Source organism: Melospiza melodia, chromosome 5 (genome assembly GCF_035770615.1).
Source record: "Melospiza melodia melodia isolate bMelMel2 chromosome 5, bMelMel2.pri, whole genome shotgun sequence".
In the NCBI taxonomy this organism is placed as follows: Eukaryota; Metazoa; Chordata; class Aves; order Passeriformes; family Passerellidae; genus Melospiza; species Melospiza melodia.
Window position 1 is genome coordinate 29,675,942 of NC_086198.1, and position 16,762 is coordinate 29,692,703.

General features: G+C 41.1%; 1 protein-coding gene across 3 annotated transcripts in view; it reads right to left on the minus strand.

Moving 5' to 3' along the window:
* NR3C2 (nuclear receptor subfamily 3 group C member 2) overlaps positions 1-16,762 on the minus strand; it is a 189,094-nt gene that overhangs the window by 17,141 nt on the left and 155,191 nt on the right. For all 3 annotated transcript variants that reach the window (XM_063156751.1, XM_063156752.1, XM_063156750.1), the window contains 2 exons: positions 13,750-14,088; positions 13,194-13,338 (listed from right to left, as the gene is read on the minus strand). In XM_063156751.1, the coding sequence (XP_063012821.1) occupies positions 13,194-13,338; positions 13,750-14,088 (484 nt within the window). The remainder of the gene's footprint in view (positions 1-13,193; positions 13,339-13,749; positions 14,089-16,762) is intronic.

Below are 16,762 nucleotides of genomic sequence, written 5' to 3' on the forward strand. Positions count from 1 at the left end.
ACATTACAGATATCCAATACCTTGAGAGCAGCAACAAAATAAAGCAACAGAAATATGATAAAATATGAGCAAAGTAATTTTTTTCCTCACCAAACACATCAGCTAAGAATAAATGCCATCAAGTAATCACAAATGCCTTTACTATCACAAGGAAAAATTAAAATGAAAAAAAAAGGAGGGATAAAAAAAAAGGCAAATCCCATGCAGCCAAACCCACCTCTGACACAGCTCCTGAAGCTCTCAACATGAAAAACAGAGGATATGAAGATCAGGAATATAAGGGCACGTATCTTCATGGGGACATTTAAGAAGGTAAGTACATTTAAGTAACAAAAAGCGTGGAGCCAAAGCTCTGAATCTGCTGTTTGGATTCTCATTCAGAAGTGGTGTCATTAGCTCAGTTCAGCTTAATCCTCCTTCATAATAATGCGCTTTCAACTTTACACCTTAAGTTAATCCATCTTAAGTTCCCCGAGTGTCTCCTTACAGGCTTAAAGTAATGCCCAGCTCACATTTTGTCTGACCTTTCCTGCAGCCCTGTGGATGGCCAGGGAGTCCAGACATTCTGCCACCAGCTGCCACCAGCCATTCCGCACCGTTATCAGCCACTCCCACCACTGCCACCAGCCATTCCCACTGCCACCATCCATTCCCACCATTATCAGCCATTCCCACCATTACCAGCCATTCCTACTTCTGCCACCAGCCATTCCCACTGCCACCATCCATTCCCACCACTGCCACCAGCCATTCCCACTATTATCAGCCATTCCCACCACTGCCACCAGCCATTCCCACCATTACCAGCCATTCCTACTTCTGCCACCAGCCATTCCCACCGTTATCAGCCATTCCCACTGCTGCCACCAGCCAATCCCACCACTGCCAGCTAATCCCACTGCTTCCACCAGCCATTCCACTTCTGCCACCAGCCATTCCCATCACTGCCTCCAGCCTGTTTCCACTGCTCTGCCCAATTGCCATTGGAGCCACGCAGCTACAACAGATATGTAGGATTTGACCAGTCCCCCAGGAGAGCAGGGATGGTTTGAGACATTTAAGACAAGGCATCCTAAATACCAACCAGCCACATATCTCATAATACCCTTATGTGATCCCCACAGAAACCAGGCAGCCACATCAGAACCTGTGAAACTGCAGGCAGGCTGAAGAGAAACAGCTTGTTATGAATAAGTAACTCATCATTTATTAAGTCATCATGAGGCCCAGTATCGTAAATCTCCTCGCTGAGGATGGAAACTGCAACTCAACTGACCATAACCAAAAAGAGGAACCCATGCGGCAGGAAATATTCACTGACAGGCGAAACTCAGCCCCAAACCAAACCTGATACCAGGTTTTATTTACTTTCTCATGGGTACTATTCAAAGCTGCTGCATAAGGCACCTTCCCAAATTAGACAGAGAAGTGAATAAAGGGAAGGCTATGGTGGGTGTGTTGAGGTTTCATCAGGACTTAAGTGACTTGCTGATAATCCCAAGAAAAGATTGGCCAAGGCATCATCCCCTTTCACAACACCTCAGAGGAACAAATATGTACCTGAGCTAGTCCCTAGGCCTCTGCAGCCCAGAAAATACTTAGGAAAAGACCAATAAATATTTGTCTTCTGATTTCACACTTTTTACCACTGTAAGAACTATTTCCAACTTTACAACCAAGAGCCTTTCCCTTGCTAGACTAAAACCTGTATCCATTTGAAGTTTGCCCACCAATAAAATTGATTTTAGGCACCTTCAGAAAGCACTTTTCACTGTAACAAAACCAAAACAAACAACCAATCAAACAAATGCAGCCCAACAAGAAAACCTGCCAAAGGCCTGAAAGTCAAAACCTGTTTGGAAGCCTCCAAAACCAAGGCATGCTCTCCCTCATGCCAAAAGAAGTCAGTTTGAACTTGACAGAGAGAGGAGTAAAAACATCACCAGACACCTTGAGGGCAAGGCAGAGCTACCGAGAATAAAGAGGGGAAAAGACTAGGACATGGCATTACAGAAACCCCTCAGTGGCTCAAACCCTCTAATCATAAAAAGCCCTTGGCCTGGATTATTTTACCTGCCTTAGGAAGGCATTCTGACTGGAAGAAGTTTTGAGGTTCTTGGGGAAAGAAAAAAACAAACATATTATTGTCACAACTCTTAACTGTCTCTTGAGGGAGTATTCTGCTCCAACAGTGGTGACAGAATGCCACGACCTGAATAAATTCTTCCATGCAAAGGGGCAGGAAACACTGAGCATCCCTCTGGCTCAATGGACTGCACCCAGACACCTGTGTCCCATCTTGAAGCCATTAAAAATGCCACTGAAGTCACCCGTACTGGAGCAGCCTCATTAAGTTAACACACTGATCAAAATCCAAGCCAAAATGCAAGCAGGATTCAGGCAAAATTCAATTATGACTGTTCATTCAGTACTTATTTTTTATTCAACACTTTCTAATCTCTGCTTAGTCTGCAAGCCACAGAAGAAAGATACAAAACCTCTTTCCTCCAACACTTTGACTCCTAAAGCAAAGCTTTAGAATCATCTCCTTCCAAGGAGCCAAATTGCCTATTACTTTGCACCAATTTGGGCACTGCCAAACCCAGGACAAAATAATGACTGGACCCAGGACCACCAGCATGAACACTGATAATCAGACAAGGAAGATAGTTTCCCATTAAAACAGATCTAGAGACATTAGGCTGCTATTTTTTGGCCTTTAGCCACCCAGGCAATTGGTAATTTTTAAATTCAACTTGGCAATTTTAAACTGAACTTACAGAAGTCAAGTCTGAAAATTAGTTTTCTCACAAGAAAATCATCATGGTGACCCTAGAGAATACCATCCCGGATAAGCGATACTAAGGAATTCAGAGCTGCTTTAAAAGTTCCAGCCAAGTGTCCTCCTGTTATATGCCTATCAACGAAGGAATTGGCAACAGCCCATGGATAATGATTGCCAAAGGAGAGTTTCAGCTCTCAATCACTAGCAGAGAACTTGTGATAAAATCCAACTTAATAATCACCCAGTTATGTAACCCTAAAATCCCAAGCATATCAATAGCGAAAAACCCCAAGTATATGCTGGTATTAACAGTTAATTATGCACTTAGGAGAATGCTGATACCAAATACTCTCTTTTGGTTAGCATTTGCATTTCAAAAGAGACAAATCACAGTTTTAAATGAGAAAATACATAATTATGCCTTTACCAAAATGCTTTTTCAATAACACATTCAATAAGTGATGATAATGTACACATGGCAATAAATACCCCATTTCAAAGTTCATCAGAGAAAGGTACTGAGAGCCAGAAAAGGTGCCCATTAGGTATTGTTTTATACATCCATTCTGCCAGGGCTCATTGTCACTTGCAGCGGTTCATCAACAAAATTACTGCTATATTCCACATGCAGCAGCAATTCTCCTTTTATGCCAACAATGCCTCAAAAATTAAGACTTTGCTCATGCTGTCACGCGAAGCCTGGCATTTTCTGGAAGTCGACTGAGGCACGTCTTCCTCTCATGCCAGTTTAGAAAAAAGACTTCCTAATTTTTCTTTCGCTCATATTTAACTCTAGAGGGGAAGTAGCAGAAGCAAGCACTGTGCATGTGAGAGGCATTTGGAGAAGCCAGCAGGAAGATTAAAGCAGCACCACATTCAGACACAACTGCAAGGAACAAATCTCTGTTCTAAGACATTGACAGAAGTAAAAAGAAACCCTCCCAAACAGCTTGTGGATGTCCCAAAATCATGCTGGGACCATACCAGGAGAGCATAATTATGGTCTATGCTAAATGTAAAGTCCTTGGACAAGTCTTCGTACTAAAGTTGTAAAAACTAACGCTCAGATTCTTTTGAACTGATCACAAGCTGGCAATCTGCCAGAATATCCACTGGGCCAACTGATGAGCAAGATGAAAGTGAAGCATTTGAGAAAGATCAGTAAAGTTAAATAAAATCTTTGCATCAGTGCTCTCTGTAGAGGAGCCCAGTAAGGGCTCTCCCTTTTCAGTAAGCAAGTCTGAGAAATAGTTTCAGATTCAAGTGCAAGTGGAAGAGGGTTTATAAGGAAAAAAAAAATACAGTAAAATGAATAGTAATAAATCACCAAGACCAGATGGCATCCATCCACGAGCTGTAAAGCGACTTAAATATGGAATTGCTGAACTACTAACTGTGCTGTGCAGCTTATTGCTTAAATTGCCCTTATAAAAGTCGTGGAAGGCGACAAACGTGACTGATTTCTTAAAATGGGTCTGAGGGTGGGAAGGGAGCACTGGAGACCAGAGGCTAGTAAGCTCCAGTTCTATATCGAGCAAAACCATTGAAAGAGGAGCATGAATTGATAAACAAACATGCTGTAAGGGAAGAAAGCACAACTCTGGTGGAGAGGTCACGTCTCACGAATCTGAGAGGGCACTCTGGTGATAGCACGAGGACGCTCGGGTGGATCCGCACAATGGAAATGCTTTGCACATGCCAGGTCTAGCTGCATCCCACAGCCATATGGGGTGAGACCTAAGCAAACACCAACCCTCTCCTCCTCCTCCTCCTCTCCCCTGCCCTGGTTTCCACACAAAGGAAACTGGGGCATGCAGCTTGGGTATGGGTGCTAATAAATTCTGTCAGCGAGCCAGCATGGGTAATTACTGGTCTAGGACCTGCACACTGCCTTGCATCAGGAGGGGTATGGAAAGATGCAATCATGGCAGGGTTGGATTTTAAAGCTATTAAAAAGATCTCCTGGAAGCTCTTAAAGAGAGCTTGGGGATAAGGAGGTTGTCTCTTTGTGGATTATTAGCAGCTTAAAAATAAGAGACCAAGGGTCATAACAAATGGACATCTCTCACAAGTAATGGAGGTTAGCAGGGAAGTCTCACAGAGCTGGGGCCTGGGCACTGAACTGTGCTCATACATCATATGAGAAAAATCAGACCTCTGGAGCTGACAGTGCTTGCTGATGGCTCCAGACGATGAAATGAAGAGCTGCCTGTGAAAGACTGCTGAAAAGTCCTGCAAGTCTGCGGGGCTGGCTGGCAAAATGGAAGGGGAAAGTCACTGATTGGACAATGCAGACAGTATAATCGTCTCCCACCATACATACAAAATAACAAACATCACACAAGAAAGAGTCCTAGGCATAACTTAGGACAGGTTTTTTGGGCTTCTGCCTTTTGAAAATGCTTGCTCAATGTTCATTAAAAAAAAAGCAAAGATGTGAGAGAAGAGTTGAGAGGAAGACAGAAATTGTAATTTTGCCGCTACATCCACTGTGCTCTAAATCTAACGTGTCAGTCTGGTCTCCTCCCAAAATTAATACAAAGCATGAGAGGAGGAGCTGAGGATGGCCAGGGACAGCAGACAACTAGCAGATCTATACAAGGGGAGGTCAAACTGACTCACTGATTCTTCAGCTCACAGAAGAAAGAACAGAACTTGGTGGAGAACTAAGTGATAAATGGCATGCATGGGATGAGAAGGATTATATCCACTATTACTGCAAACACAGGAATGAAGTGGCACTCCATTAAATTATCAGCCACCTGCTTTAGAAACATCTCCAACAAACAAATATGCATAATGAAATTGCAGAAGCAACTGCCACGGAACATTTTAGATTTCAAGATTATAAATGTATTCAAAGGGGTAACAGGCAAATTCACAGAGAAAGACACAGAGGGGTTATTAAGCACAAGTGTCCAAATGCAACCTCACTTTCAGAAAGTACCTAAGTAATTGCTAGAATGGGCAAATGAAGAAGTAAGTCCCTTGTCCTGATCTTAAACTTTCTCTGGCCAATTTAAAGGATGACAAACTCTGCTAGAGGGACAGTTTCTGACATTTCCCCATTCTCACAGATCTCCATAAATCTACACTATCTCCTGTTTACCTTTAAAGCTTCACAATTTGAAGCAAAACACTTCAGAAATTTAAGAAGTGTTTAGAGATAGAGGCATTAAAAGGCAGAGCCTTTAGAAATTTATGCAAAGAAACCGAATCTATTGCTTTACCCAACCAATGACCTGCTTACAAAGAAAAGAAGCCCAAAAATAAAGACTTGGAAAATCTAGCTGAAGCATGTATTATGTATACATCTATTATGTACAGGTATGACAGCAGTTTTCCAAAATTTCTTTTTTTTGAATGCACTACTGTTGGGTGGGTATGTAACAAAATCCCTTTATGCACTTCTCTGGATGGGAACTGAGTCACACTTTATGAAAAGTAAATAGTAGTAACAATGTATATAAAAAAATTACTGAGAAGATATTCACTTTTCACTGCAATGACACTTCGCATGAATTAAGTATTCCTCACTAAAATAATACATGCAAGCAAAAACCATGCAGGGAGGATCACCAAGGAGTGCTTGCTGACCTTTTAACAAGACCAGTGACTGAACAAACAATTTATCAGCAAATATGAGCACTGACCACTCTTACCAAATCTGGTTGTGGCAATAATAATTGAAAATGAGGGATTTGGAGGCTGCCTGATGACAGAGATTACAAAAATGTACCCAAATTTAGAAACTACAGGATTAGCAGATTGCAAGGGAAGACAAAAGGGTTAACAGCCATCACTCTGCCAAACATAAAAGCAAAAAAGTAATCATTGGAACAATGAGTGAAGTTTCTTATTGGCTTTATCACCATTCACAGATGATCTAACTAATTATCCCCCCCAAGCCCTGAGGTATATGAGCTTAAATAAATAAATTAAAAAAAAAAAAGAGGTGATAATAAATATTCAGCTTATTTTATTACATTTATCTTCCTGCTGTTACCATAGAAATCAGAACACCAGGAAGACTTACAAGCTTCAGCACTGAGAGGGCACAGAGAAGCTGCTGCATCCCTGCACTGCCTTACACAACACCAAATCCTAATGGTCCCAGCTTCCACTGGCACATCATGAGGGAGTTTAGGAATGTAATGAAAATGTTATTTACCAAGAAAATGTACTTAATTATTAAATGAAGATTTTTTAATACAATCTAAGCTGTTTCACTTGAGCTACACAGCAATCCTCAATTTAATTTTACGGCTTTCCTCAATGTTACAAAATCCTCTGCCCATCCACATCCCTTGACAATGCTAGCACAGAAACTTCCTAGAAATCCCCTTGTACTGCTGTTTTTCCTGCTCCTCTCTACCTCATTTGCTTTACCTCAACTGTCTCTTTGAAAATTGTATTCTCTATTGTTCATCTACTGCCAGCATCAACCTCGGTCTCCTTCTAAATTTAAAAACTCCACGCTTGGGGCAATTACCAAAGGCACAGCATGGGAGGTGCTTGCAATACTTCCTTTTTATTTTACTGGGAGCAAAATCTTAAGCTTTAAAGGATCTGTTTATATCAATTTGTAGTAAACTTTGTTAATTACATACATAGTACATATTTTAAAAAAATTAAAATAAATATATATCCATCACTACATTCTGCTCTTAATATTTTGTACATAATATTAAGTAAAGTGCAGTCTCTATTGAAATGTTTTTACTGTAAGGACTGAGCTGCATATGATCTAATACAATAATTTCAGAGATGGAAAAACAACATAACTGATCCAAATGATTGTGAAAGCTGGCTCTGGTTTTAAACTCAGTTTTTCAAGTTCAATAATTTTCGCTACCTTATACAATGCCTAGTGCTGGTTTTCATTAGGCAAATCCTCAAGTCCTTGACTAGGGTAAAAAACCAACGACAGCATCTAGTGCAATGGCCAGGAAATTCAGAACCTGCACACTTCTGCACCTGTGATTTATTCTTTCTGCTGCGGATGACAAACTGAGGAAAATCAAAGGAGCAAGAAAACACACAGCACATTAGTCATGCAGTGCATTTGCAAAATACTGTTGAAATATTGATGCTGTACTTTAAGGTACTAAAGTGTCTCCACACAGTGTGCCTCAGCATCTCTGAACTGTCTCAGTATCCCACATCACTGCTATTTTGCAACCAGGTAAGGCTGGAATGGTAAATAAGATAATTTGGGTAGATTTGTTAAAAATAGGAAATTATTTTGAAATTTCAGTCTTTTCATAAGTAGCTGCAGTTTCAGAAATCTACAGAGAGACAATGTTAAACCTAAAAGCAAAAAATAAATCAAGACCTGTGGGGGAATTCCAGGGTTGGGTTGTCTCTCTGGGGCCTTTATGCCAGCACAAACCAATATCTAGAGGAGGAGCACGGCTTGAGTTTTAATATTCATCATCAATGCCATCAGCTGTGTTTTTGCCTTAAGGAGAAGTAAGAAGCCACCATGCATCTACCTCAGGGGAAGGAATGGATAAGAAGTACAGCTTGCCACGAGGGATGCAGTTCTGGCTTCCAGCTGGGAGGAGGAGATGTGCTGGGAGCACGAGCCATGGCCCCAAAGGCAGCCCGTGTCCCACCGCTCCCACTGGTTTCCCACGTTGTGTGAGTGAGGATCCCTGCCATTCTGTGTCTTGGCTCCTGCCGGGTTTCTGTTGGCAGTGCTGAACTTGTAAATGCTTTTTATTCCTTCCTGAGCCTCTGAAAGTTTGCCAGCCAATGCCCTGACTTAATGTATGGGTGGAAGCAGATACCTGGGATGTTGTCACCAGTAGCCGGCGGACAGCAACTGCCTGAGCCCGTTAAAACCTGAGCAAAAAGGAGCATCCCTTGCCTTCCTCTGGAATTCAGGCATCTGACTTCTGCACTGCAAAGACAGAAAAACTCCTGCTTTTGAAAGGCTGGGCTCACTTCTTGTAGACATGAACTCTCACGGCACCTCTTTTCAAAAATGTTGAGGACTTTTCCCTCAAAAGGGCACAGCCAGGGAAAGAGTCATGGTAGCCTTTAGTTCTATGATTAATTCATCCAGTAAGGGAAAAAGCAATGGAAATTGCAACTAACTGCCCTACCTTCCAGAACCATGCCTTAGAAATCCTGTTTAAGGCTGCTCCCTGCAGTAAAGAGTATATTGCAGAGTTTCAGCCAGAATCCCTGAAAATAAGCTGGTGTTACAAACCATGGGGATTTGTACATCCCTTGTTTTGTTCTTGCACCCATTCCAGCCAGCACTACTTCGTTTTCTGCTTTTAATTGTGTATGATTTTACCCATTTAATGCTCTGGACTTGGATTATCCACACATGTGCCTGCCTCAGGTTGAATTAGATTAGAAAATTTTAGCTAAAGTCTTTGGTTAAATCTTGTAGAGGAATTTTCTCCCTCCCTTGAGTTAAATAACCTTTTTTTGTTTTTTTTTTTTCTTTTCTTTCAGGATTTCTGTTACTTTTGCAGAAGGAATCTGAAAAGTCTCAGAGCTTAGGGTTTGAATTAGGGACAGTCTTTTCCCACGTCTTAAGAAAATCTTCTCCATTAATATCTCTGTTCTCCCAAATCCCTAGATCCATTCAAGGTAAGGCTTCCTCAGTGACAACAAATGAAGAAAAACCTCCTAGAGTCTCTTACTACATAATCCTTACATCTCATCCAACCTGATCAAAGGAATCACATGGGAAAAATATTATGGGATAGTATAACTTAAGGGTTTTGTTAAGGATACAGTCTTCAAAGCATGCACCTGAAGGGCTTAAACCGTGATTTTGCAGACCACCTTAATTTTGGAATTTTGCAACTTCTTGAGTTTCAGTTTGCACAGCCTACAAACGTAACTGCAACACTTTTTGAATGTTATGCCATATGCAGCAGTCATTGTTTAAGAGTGTTCACCCTCAATACAAGCTATGTGGTGCAATGTGTACCACGGTCTTCTAAAGATTTACTGTGGATTAAAACCAAAGCTGTATCTACAGAATATTAATTTTGATCACAGCCACTACATTACAAAAAGAGATGGATTAAAAAACTGCACATGCCACAACTTAAACAAACACAACACAAAACACCCTATTTTATGCCTCTTTTCAGGCTGTTTTTTAGGCATTTCAGTGACAGGCTGAGCAGCCATTTCCTTATCCCTCAGTTAAAATCTTCATGTTCAGCTAAGCCCAATTAAATCAATGGAATATATACTTGAATCATAAAGACAAACAGTACACTTAATTAGATAGGTAGCATGACTAAATGAAGGCAGACAAATATTTCCAGCCTTCCACAAGCCTAACAGGAAATCAAACCACATATGAGTAGGGAGGCATTTTGCACTATATTTATACAATCAAAACTACATTTAACAGCTATTAACAATACAGATCCTCATTTGTTATTGGCCTCGTTTACAGGCCTTCAGAACAAGAAAGAAAACAAGATCATATATCACGGCCCTCCAGAAACATTACAACTTCCTTTTATTCACAGTAGTTAAGAGTAAACGGAAAATTCATTTAACATAAAACAAAGCCACATAATTCCACTAATGCCAACCTCTACTTTCACTCATTTTCATTGAGGAAAATGCTGAACCCTCTGGGGCACCAAGGGCCTGGTCAAGGGCATTGCTTATTTTTTCTTGTAGAGAAACAGGAAATGACCTCTCCAGACACAATATGAAAAAATACCAAGAAAATCTTAGCCAGATGATAACAGAAATGAAACTCTCTCAAACCAGTAAAAGGAAAGGCATTGTAAAGCATCTCCTTTCATTCTGCATCAATTTATAAATGTCCTAAAATGCCAAGGGCAGTAAAACACTCAAAGTTTCACCAAGTAAACCTCAAGGAGGTCTAATAAACTCCATGGCACAGAAACAAAGGCCAGTGCTTATAATGACACAGCACATTTCCAAGTTCAAGGTACTCAAAAAGTGAAGGTAAGACCAGCCTTCAGGAATTTCAGAGCAAAGTTTCAAAGCACTTCATGAACAGCAATATGTATTGTATTTTGTATTACAGGAATGGCTTCTACATTGAACTGTATTGTACAATTCCAGTAAGTAATCTCTGGCCTTACCCCAAAACTGGGAAAAGCACTGCATCTCTTAACTTAGAATCACAAAACAGCAGCTTGGGAGGGACCCTGGAGGTCTCACATCCAGGCCCCTGTTCTCTGCAGAGCTAATTTTGTCATTGGAGCAGGCTGCTTGGGGCTCTGCCCAGTGAAGGCTTGGACATCATCCGGGACTGAGACTCCAGGGCCTCTCTGGGCACCTGCTCGGCCGATTCGCCATCTCATTACGGAATGTCTTCTCCTGCTGACCAGGAGGCACTGTCTTGTTTCAAGCTTGGGATCTCAAACTCTCATTCTTCCCCTGAACACCTCCATGAAAAGCCACACTTCATCTTTTCTACCACTCATTAGGAAGCTGAAGGGTGCAATTAAATCCACATTGCACCATCAGGTCCCTCACTGTCCCAGTCAGCCCTGACCACCTCGGCCATCCTCCACTGGCTCTCTGCCAGCTTCTCAACAACTTTGCTTTGCCAGAGAGCCCTAAACTCAGAACTCCAAATGCAGCCTCAACCACCATTCTGAGTGGCAATGTGAGAGACTGGGAACAAATGCCTGCTGTGATGCCCAGTGAGTATGAAACAAGCAAAGTGTGCGTGAAAGAAAACCCTTCACGTTCCAGAGATGTGTCCATCACTGTTTCAGAGTGAACACCAAATGTCCTACTCTTTCACCTCCAGCGAAATTTCTGCCCTGATTAACTACTTCAAAAGGCCCTGTACCCCTCTTACATCTCCTGGCAATTTTTTTTTTCTCTATTTATAAGCAATTGCCTTCTCTCTGCAATGAGCATATTGCCAAATTCACAGGAGACCAGACCACTATCTCAATTACATATCTGGTTTGGGATGTTTTAATTTTGCACTCCTTTTTGCAACTGGATCCCTACCTCAACCTCAATATAATTCTACAGGCACTTATCTTCAAGGCTTGCAGCATAAAACTCTCAATTGATCTCAAATTCTCGAAGTAGCTTCTAGCTGCAGTAGAACAAGAGCAAGCAATGCACACACTTTTATTTGCAAGCAGGATTGATTTTTCTGTCCAATAAATTCTGACCCCCTGACTGACTTTCCTGAGATGAGGGAAAGCTGCTTTTGTGTTTGAACTGTTAGTCTACATTCCCCCAAGAGACCTAAACTCTTCAAAGTTCACATTTTCACTTACTTCTAGCTACAAATACCTTTTTTTTTTTTTTTTCCTGTGACAATTCTCTAATGTTCAAGTCATAATGGAGGTGCTTTCAACATGGAAAATGGCTGACACTACATTTTCGGCCACATGAAGTAAATCACCAGTTCTCCCTCTTAAAAAAAAAAAAAACCAAACCAAACAATCCTTGTTTGATATTGCTCACTGCTTTGGGACCCATCTCATACTCATTAATTATTTAGGGATTCCTAAATCAAAGACAGACTATTAAGACAGACAGTGACAAAGCATCTTTTCCAAGAAAAAGATTTCAGAATGCATCAGGAGATTAAGTGGTAAGTTATTTTTTTGTTAATTCTATTCCTGTTTTGTGGTTTTTTGCTGGTTTTTTTTTTTTTTCCCCAAGTGCACCCATATCCTATTGATTATGTCTCCTTTTTACCTCTAAAAAACCCCCCTCAACTTTCTGGGATAAGCAAATGATGCAAGCCTGTGCATTCACTTAGATTTTTGACTTTACTGTCTTGTATTAAACACTAGGAGAATGGAACAGAAATTAAATTATAGTCATCAAAAGCAAAGCACTAAACACACACAAACATAAAATATGAAGGAACACATACTCAGACAGAATGGTTGATCCTTCTTTTTGTCTGAATGCATCATAAAAGAAGTTATGTTTCATTACTGAAAAAACATTTTGGCTTCTTTCACGGTCGCAAAGAAGGGTAATTAAGACTGTCAAGAAAACACATTGAACAGCTGTATATTGTTAACAAAAGCACCATTATATGACTGCTCTGAAAAACCCCAGTAATTTAAACATTCACATTTCCTAGAAGTTGGATATTTTTCCAAGCTCCAGTAGATACCAAAAAATGTTCTTTTCTATAAATTGTGGTTGTGCATCAGTCACATTTCAAACCAGTGGGATGGTCCCAGTTTGAGAACACATCCCCATACATAAGGAGAAGTGGACAGCAGTAATCAAAGCTTTGGCAATTGAAATGTGAGTCACTGAAAAAAATCAAAACTTCAGCTGCTTTTTAAGCCACAATTAGCTGAAATTTTCTTAGACTATGAGTATGCCTGAAAAACCAAATAAAGACAGCAATCCTTCCAGCCTGCACTGAAAAGGGCCATTAAGGAATACTTACTCATCGAAGATCAGGTCTGGAGCAAAATAGAGGAACTGGCTGTTTGTATGTTTGTATGACCTCCAACTCAAGGCAAACGATGACAGACACATCCATGAATACTGAATTAAAGTAATTTGGTCCTCGAGAGGCAAGTTTCTAAATCCTAGAGATCAAACCAGAAAATATCCATGAACTACAAGGGCTGGTCAAACCATCACCAAACACATAGCTTAGTACTCTTCCAGTATTCACAAACAAGAGCAACACTCCCAATTCGGAAAAAATAAAACCACAATTTTTCATTCCAGTGACAAAACATGTTTTCTTCTTAAGAGGCTATTACTGAAAATGAAAGCTTTTTAAACATCAATCACAGACATTTGAAACAAACTTTACATGAAATAAGAAAAAAACCCAACTATTTTCTCTCAGAGGTTCATCTCTCACACTCCAGTTGCCGGTTTTCTCAACACAGTCCACGGATTAACAATGCAATTTGCCAAGCAAATACTTCTCTGAACTACAAGAAACAGTGAAGTGAAGTGACATCTCAGCAGATGAGTCACGGTCCTACCTGGAAGTATCTTCGCCCACTTCACCACCTGAATCATCTGCTTGCCGGCCAGGCGGTTTAGGGTGGAGAGCAGGTACTCCGCCGTGTCCGGCTTGGAGCTGTCGTATCCTGCGTACACGATCTCCGGCTCAATGCTTTCAAGGATCTTCACAGGAGAGGGAGTAAGTGCTGGTGAGATAGCAGACATGTGGGGGACAAGTGCAGTGTTGACAGAGGGCTCGGTCACGGGCGCGATGTACGTCGTCCCTTCCTCGGGGCTCTGCGGGGGCGGCTGCTGCCGCTGCTGGGGCTGCTCCTCGTGCATCCCTTTCAATTTCCCCAACTTTTTGGACTTCCGGGCTGTGAACGTGAGCAATGAGAAAACCAAGTCAGTACAGAAAGGCAGCAAAACCCTGGGCTTCTGGGCTTTATACAGGAAATGAAAGTCAAAGTATAATCTCAAAGCTCTTCAGTGAAACAGGCGCAGGACCTTAAGAAATACCTCGCTGCTGGCAGCATCGTCACACTGGAAAAAGGACCAAAAGACACCTCTGAGCTCATTTTCACTGCTTTACTGGATGTTTTTATACATGACAGAATGTCCAGTATCTGCCTCCATAAAGACATGCATAAAACATCCTAGTTACTGTGGTCAGTGCCAACTAAACATTTCAGAGCTGTAATCACTTATCACCTACAAGACTGCAATTCATGATCTGCATTGCATTGGTCATCAAAAGAAATCTGCACAGTATTAGCAGACCCAGAGCCCTCCTAAGCTTTTGCCTCAACTTTGAAATGTAGTCAATCCATTTTGAACAGCTCAAGTTAGTCAAGTCCCCTTTCCTTTTGCTGCTTTGATATGTCCATAACAGCTTTACACATTTCTCTTGAATATTTAAAGCTTAAATATTTATCCACTTAAAGAAGAAAAACTGAACTTCATGTAACACCTTTCTCACTGCTCCCAACATGCCTCTGATGATTTGCCTTCCCTTTTCTTTTAATTTCCTTTTTTTTTTCCTTAATTCTACCCACCCTACTTTTCTTTACTAAGTACTCTTAGAAGCCAGCAATGCTGCAGTGCTTTGACTCCTTGAAGAGAGGCCAGCCATTCCCTGTGGGTTGCATTCCCAACTTTGCCATAGCATGAGGAAAAAACTGGAATTAAAAATCAAGACAATTCTGTTTAAAAATCACACACAAAGAACCAAACCAAAAACCCATCATCACCCTTTCTGCAATAGGGAAACGGAACAACAACAACAAATAATCTTTAAAATCAATAAATAATGAACTACGTTTAAGTGTTTGCAGATCTTTCAGGGTAACTTCTCTCAAATGAAATCTTTGTTATTTATCTGGACACGGGTAAAACCCTTGTCTGGACTTTTATCTTCCTGTCTCTTGATTCTTACAACATTCCTTTTACTGGCATCAGTAAATACAAGCCTATCTCTCTCATACTTGGAATACTACTGCAAATAGCCCCTTCCTAGTCCATATCCTTTCCCAAGTTTACCTCCTCAAGTTTCTTCCCATCATCAATTCCCCTACCCTACCTTTCCTTAAATATAACCCCTTTTCTTCAGTTCCAGGATCCTTTCTGGACAACTTCCACCTCTCCAAAATGTTCACTTCCACTCTAGCTCAGCACACCATGCCACCTCCTCCTGGGATGCTTTCAAAGCTTGCTCTATGCGCTTGTTCCTGCTCCTCTTATTTACGGTGCAGGAATCTCCCCAGTGAGACCCCCAGAACCACCTCATTACTCTGCTACAAACCAATGTTTTAAGAACCCCCCTTCAGAGCAGAGCTGCTGCTGCCCTCAGACCATTTCTGGTGACAGCAGCATGAATGTGCCACTGTTTCCTGGACACTGGGGCTGCCTGCCCAGAGCCAGTGGCTGGGAATGAGGGAGGCAGGATACAGACGCCCAGGGGCCAGGACAATGCACACCCAAGTGCAACAATAGCCCCTTGTTTTCAACACTTCCTTGCTGGGACAGTACCTTGAACTCAGAGGAGATGGTTCATCCCAAGATTCAACAGAAAAAAATTATTTAGTAGGGTAAACATGAGGCACTGCTACAGAAAACAGTGATGTTACTACTCAAATGTAAGATCTTGAAGGTGCCCAAAGAGATGCTCCTTGACTAAGGCGTTCAAAAGGTAAAAATAAAATTCCCTGCTACTGCAGCACATCCTGCATGGAGCAAGGAGTCCAAAATCCCAACATCAGTTTGCAGTCATTTCCATCACACCATGAAGGATCTTCCTGGCTGATCTCAGCGTAAACAACCCTCAGAGAGCCTACAGAGAACTTCAGAGATCTTTGTTTAACTTTTATCACTTTTGCTTCTGAGAGCTGGAGGAAATTAGGTGAAGGAAATTAATTTCATTGATTCATTTCAGGATGTATGTCTCTGCTTTTGAGAATTCCTTATTTCCTCCATGCCTGCAGACGTACAGACCAAGTGAGGCAAGTTGAATTTTTTAATAAAAGAATTGAATATGCAAATAAAAATGTACTGCTCCTAATAAAATTTAAAGTTCTTTTGTTGAGCTAATCACATCTATGCAAAAACCTCCTAATGACCAAAAGCATTAGCACAGGCTACACAGGAATAGCTGTCCATTTGAAGATATAAGGAAGAGGTGAGACAAGTATCTGTCAGCAAAGGTTTCCCTGCAGCTTAATCTGTCTCAAGACACAAGAATTGTGAGAAGATCCTTCTATAAGTCTGTTCAAATCCTATTTCTTACTTTGCTATTACAAAATTCTTAAAAGAACTCATTCAAACAAGGAAGCACAACCGAAGGGTTTTTTTATCCTCTGGTGCATCAAGCTACATGGATGCAACATCCATTCTTCAAGATGTCATTTTCAACTCTAGTACCCAAAAATTCATTTTACAATGCAGCAGCTGATCATTTTGTTAAACAAGCATTTTCCTCGCTCTGCAAAATAAAACAGAGGGAGTTATAGGCAAAGCCGGCAACCCTGGAAAGTTCAGCCTAGAAAAGGAAATGAA